Source organism: Silene latifolia, chromosome 1 (assembly GCF_048544455.1).
Source record: "Silene latifolia isolate original U9 population chromosome 1, ASM4854445v1, whole genome shotgun sequence".
Lineage (NCBI taxonomy): Eukaryota > Viridiplantae > Streptophyta > Magnoliopsida > Caryophyllales > Caryophyllaceae > Silene > Silene latifolia.
The window spans coordinates 11385264-11390592 of record NC_133526.1 but is presented as its reverse complement, the minus strand read 5'-3'; the positions used below and the strand labels follow the sequence as shown (position 1 = coordinate 11390592).

The window sequence follows — 5329 nt, the reverse complement described above, 5'->3', positions numbered from 1 at the left end:
TCAAAAATAGAAATAAAGCAAATGGGTAGATCATAGTGGGTTGGCCCAATATGGAAAATGGGTAGATCTTATGGAAATGGAGGAAGTACTTCCTCCGTTTTTATATGATGTACTCATTTGTTGAATATATGAGTGAAGTATTTTAATAAAATGGGTACATCATATGAGAATGAAGGAAGTACAAAAGATATGGATAGATATACAAAGAGTACAAAGTATATGAACAACTAATTATTGGAAATGATATCTTTAACAGTCGTCTTCTATCATTCAAAAATAGTTCTACGGCAAAAACCAAGTACAAATATATTCTAAGATACAGAGTACATCGCGTTACATACTGTTTCGATAAATAAATAATTTAGAATAGACAAGAAAAGGGCGAGTTTGTACAGAACAATGACTTTTCGATTGAACAACATTGACCCAAAAAGAATATATTATGCTCTAATTAATTGAATTCTACGAGTTAGATTAGCATGCATGGAAATATGCCTTTTCGACCTATGCATGCTTGAAAGAATATAAATACATAACCTTAATACCGTAGCGATCTCTAGTAAGTATATTATGAGACGATGAATTTTTAAGGATTATAAATTTAATCTTTAGTATCATTGTTCTTCCATTTGTCATCAACGGTGGAAAAAATGACGTCCATATTATTGCTACTGCTACTACTCACGGAATTAAACATTGCATCCGCCAAATCAAGCAAAGAATTAGTATGTTGATGAAGGAAATCGACTCCAACGTTGGCTGGAACGTGTGGGTTGAATGCAGTATGTGCGCCCTCAGAGGATGGCCCGTGGAGGTCCATCGTCAACCACTGGTGTATCGGCGAATCAACGATTGTGGTTGGTTGTTGGGAAAATAATATGTTTTGAACGGCCGGAGGTGATCGTCTTGGAAGTGGGGCCATGGGCGCCGTTGATGAAATATGGCAAGTGTGGTTGCCACGGTAGAGGATCTCAAATGTAAAAGGGTCATCGTCTAGTCGTTGGACTTGCTTCTTGGCTGGACAATTGTATAGTTTTTGGTGAGTGCATCTGTAGTAACTCCTGCTTGTTATAAGAGAACGTAGAAGAATAATAAGTTAGAAAATTGTAAGAAATTTGATTGTAATATTTAGGAGATTATTAAGCGGAAAAATTAACAACATCACTTAATTGTTTGGTGGTTTTACGATGCTAATTCAGTGAGCACAACCTTTTTATATAGATAGACTGATTAAACAGAAGCCCTTTACTAAACTAAAGAAATTGACGTGATTATTTTTATAAGATAGATTTTTCTATAATGTGTACACGACTCGAAGTTCGATATTCATATACAAATTCAAGCTATCTGGATGTCAAAGTTCGAAAAAAAATTAATAAAAATTAGATAACGTTATAGGATAGTTCTTATATCACATTTTTACATGTATCGTGTGTGAGACTTAAAAATCCTGTCTCCGTCAAATTTGGTCTACAAATAATTTTAACTTTGGTGGAAAAATTATTCAACTCGTAGATCAACTTTGATCTACTTTTGTTGGTTAGAAGATTGATCTACCAAATTACACATGTGGGTAACAAATAAATACAAGTTTATTTAGTAGTTCTAAATTTGATTGGGTTAGACTATGTCAAAGAAAGCCACCATTTATCAATTGTTGTTGTCACTTGTCACATATACTTGAGAAATATAAATGTTAGGTAAGTTGAGATTTCTAAGTAAAAAGACCAAAAATAGGAAAGAGTAAAAATAGAAGGCGGAAGAGGAGAGTCAATTGTCAACGGAGCAAGTAGAGTGAAAGACGTACCGAGGATACTTAGAATTAAGAATCTCTTTTTGACCATATTTTCTCCATGTAAATCCATCTTCTGGTGGCATTTCCAAATTCCCTATTTGTGGTGCTGGCAATCTCACCCTTTCTCTTCTGTCTCCTTCTTCTTCATGCCTTTCATTTTTCATATCAACAATTTCTCAATTTTCTATTTGTGGTTAGTCTCACAAATGTTGAGTAAAAGAAATTTGTGATAAAAGTTTGATAAATTATGGTAAAAAAAAATCAATTAGAAAATGCAAAAAAATAAACATTTGAAAATGACGGTTAGAGGTTTTTTGGTATTTTAAGATGTTTTCAATAAGTTTAGGGCTTCCAATGATGTTTTCAAAAGTAACGGGTAGTCGGGTACCACGTGAAAATCGAAACAACACGAGCATATCAGATAGGAAAACCCTAAATTTTATTACATGATCTTACATTCTTACCACATAAAAGCATGCCTAAAATAAAATAGATAAACAATTGAATTCTACACCATAAATAAATAAAAATTGTTTACATAAAAGCATGCCTAAACAAAAAAGAATTGTCGAGTTTAGAATTCGTGACCAAGAGATATGGTCACTCAAAGTTTGTTCCGTCAAAAAAAAACTTTGTCATACAATGATACAATAACTCCTAGCCACGTGATCCAAATACGATAATTTTTTTTTTTTCAAATCGTAATTTTTGGAAAGATGATCGATTTGAAAAAAATTATCACTCTCTGAACTCGAAAACACGAGTTATGACTTCTTAAAGTTTTCCGGATAAAAAAATTGGGTATTTCGGGCAAAATATATGTTAAACCTCAAGCTAGCGTGCATTTTCCAAAAATTGATTGAAACAAACGAGATATTTTGTATATTGTAAATGTGTACCCCTCTTCATTCCTTCTTTTTTATGGTTGTTCTCACCGAATAGTGTCGTTTATAAATGCTAATTAAGAACTTCTTAGAACAACAATTTTAAGACATCCATCACGACTATCTCCTCACAGCAAGGGTTTATAATATCTGTCACATTGCCTTAATTACAATGCGGAAGAGCGCGTATTCTGAATTTGGCTTCATCAACGTAATGTGGAATAAATATAAATGAGATTTAATCATTATCGGAAACTCTCTATAATTTGTTCTAATTCTAATTTAATTAGATGCATGATCGATTGATGGCAATTACGGAAAATTCTATATGTACAATCGGTATACGAGTTTACGCTACAAACCAAGGAGAATACACCATTTCTATTTCAGTTAGATTACATTTTGTTCTTCATGAAATGAAATGTCAATTATTTTACTTTTCCAATTAATTAGACAATACGGTAATATATATTTTTTTTTTTTTTGACAGCAATTAATAGCATAGCTTACAACAATGCGGTAATATGGTACACCAAATATATACAGAATTTCTCCTAATTAAGTCTAGTAGTTTGCTATATAATATATCTAAACTACCCTTTCTAGCGTCTACGATTGATTAGTACTCGTAACTAGGGGGGTGTTAATGAGACGAGACAGCTCGCGAGCTACTCGAGATCGGCTCGGCCAAAGCTCGGTCAAAGCTCGGCTCGTGCGAGCTCGGCTCGGGCTCGGACTCGGCTCGAGAGGTTAACGAGTCAAGCCGAGCAAAGGCTGGCTCGACTCGAAAAGCTCGCGAGCAGCTCGAATTTGTGTGATTACATAAGATATTACTGATATTTTATAAAAATATTTTATCATAATTATATTTTTGTATCATACATATCAAATGTCTCGCTGATTTGCCAAATATTTTTACATATAACCCTTGAGCCTTGTTATTGAAAATATCGAAAGAAAAAAATAAACAGTTTTATATAGGCTCGATTTGGGCTCGAGTTTGGCTCGAGCTCGCGTTAAAGCTCGCAAACTTTATAACGAGCACATTTTTTTCAAGCTCGGGTAAGCTCGAGATCGGCTCGAGCTCGAGTTTTGGTTCTTGAGCACAAGCCGAGCAAGGCCAAGCTCGGGCTCGGCTCGGCTCGTTAGCACCCCTACTCGTAACAATTAAACACCTCACATTGTTAATCAACATCACATACTCCATATAACACAACACAATTAGTACGTAAATGCGAGTAATAACTTATTTAACACAAATTATTATAGAGTAAGACAGTCCATATTTGTAAGAAAACTATTCATTTAATACTAGTAAATAAATTATCCCATATAAAACCGTCTCACACAATAACTAGCTACTTATTCATTTGAGGCTCCTTGAACTGACTAATCAAATTTTACGGCTAGTAAGTAAAATCTCAAATTTTGTAATTAATGGAAGACTAACCTTGATGATCTCTTGTTGGTCTTTTGTTGCGTGGAGCTTGAGGTCCCACTCCCACCACCACCACCCTCTACTTGGCCTTCACCAACTATCTCCTTCCCTTTTCCGGTCACCGCGAGTGGTGGCTGCGGGTCCACCCAACCAAACATGGCTCCCATTTCGCGGTGGTGTTGGGAGTTTATATGGTCTTTTGCCATGGTAAACATCCCTATGATCTCATCACATTTTTGCGAAAGAATTTGCGGGTAATTATTATAATTCGCAGTTAAATTTGGGATTACTGATTCCAATTCTTTTGCTAAGCTACATGCATGTAGTAGTAAACCTAAAGGGTTTGTACTAATATCATCCATGCTTTAATTTGTTAATTATTATTACAAAATTAACAATAATAATAATAATAATAATAATTTCGCGAGCTTACTTAATAGAAATAAAAATAAATCATGAGAATTTAAATGAATGAATGGATGGAAAAGAACGAAGGAAGAGTTTGGTTTATAAAAAGGGAGGGAAAAGGCATTGAATATTCAAAGTGTTTGGGCTTTATTTTACACGGAACAATACTAAATTAAATAGCTAAGAAAGAATTAATTAATTAATTAAGAGAAGGAAGTATATAATAATAATAATATGAAAGCGTGACCAAGTCATGATGCATGGAAGTCCATTTTCCTCGTTGATTTCAAACAAGAAGTTTCTTTGGTTTTCACTACTAGTACTGTTTTCTTCTGCATGGGGAAGACTTTTGATTTAAGTCTTGATTATCTTTTTAAATCTTAATCAAGAACGATTCTTCTCCTTCTTTTGTTGGAATTTTACCGGCAGATTCTTTTGTCATTCTCGTCCTTCTAAATGTACATAAGTACCTCTTCTTGTAATAAGGGCTTGTTTTTGGGATCATACCCTTAACATTATCTACGTACGATCTATCCCATGTTGAGGTTATGTATATGCTAATTTCAAATACTATATCGAATTATAAAGTACTTTCGCAACCCTAATTATATTATCCTCATTCCCTATTTACCATAAGAAAAAGTCATCCTTCTAATTTTCCCATCTAAAATAATACTCCCTCCCATCCAGACCAAAGGTAACATGAACCCACTTTTTGTGAGGAGAAAAGTGAGTCCATGTTACCTTTGATCTAGATGAGAGGGAGTAAAACCTAAAGTTGCGTTCAACACAATAAAATCTAAA

General features: G+C 34.1%; 1 protein-coding gene across 1 annotated transcript; it reads right to left on the bottom strand.

The window, feature by feature from the left end:
* Positions 1–411: 411 nt before the first annotated feature.
* LOC141598657 (uncharacterized) lies at positions 412–4671 on the bottom strand. Its single transcript, XM_074418372.1, has 3 exons — positions 4130–4671; positions 1808–1945; positions 412–1061 (listed from the first exon to the last, which is right to left on the bottom strand). Exons 1-3 carry the CDS (start codon positions 4477–4479, stop codon positions 602–604), a joined length of 948 nt encoding a protein of 315 aa, XP_074274473.1. The 5' UTR covers positions 4480–4671; the 3' UTR covers positions 412–601.
* Between the last annotated feature and the right edge of the window lie 658 nt (positions 4672–5329).

Coding starts and splice junctions, on each gene's coding strand:
- LOC141598657 (XM_074418372.1), bottom strand. CDS start 4,479: ATGGATGATATTAGTACAAACCCTTTAGGTTTACTACTACATGCATGT. Junction 1,946..4,129: donor ACCAACAAGAGATCATCAAG/GTTAGTCTTCCA, acceptor GAAAAATGAAAG/GCATGAAGAAGAAGGAGACA. Junction 1,062..1,807: donor CTTAATTCTAAGTATCCTCG/GTACGTCTTTCA, acceptor TATAACAAGCAG/GAGTTACTACAGATGCACTC.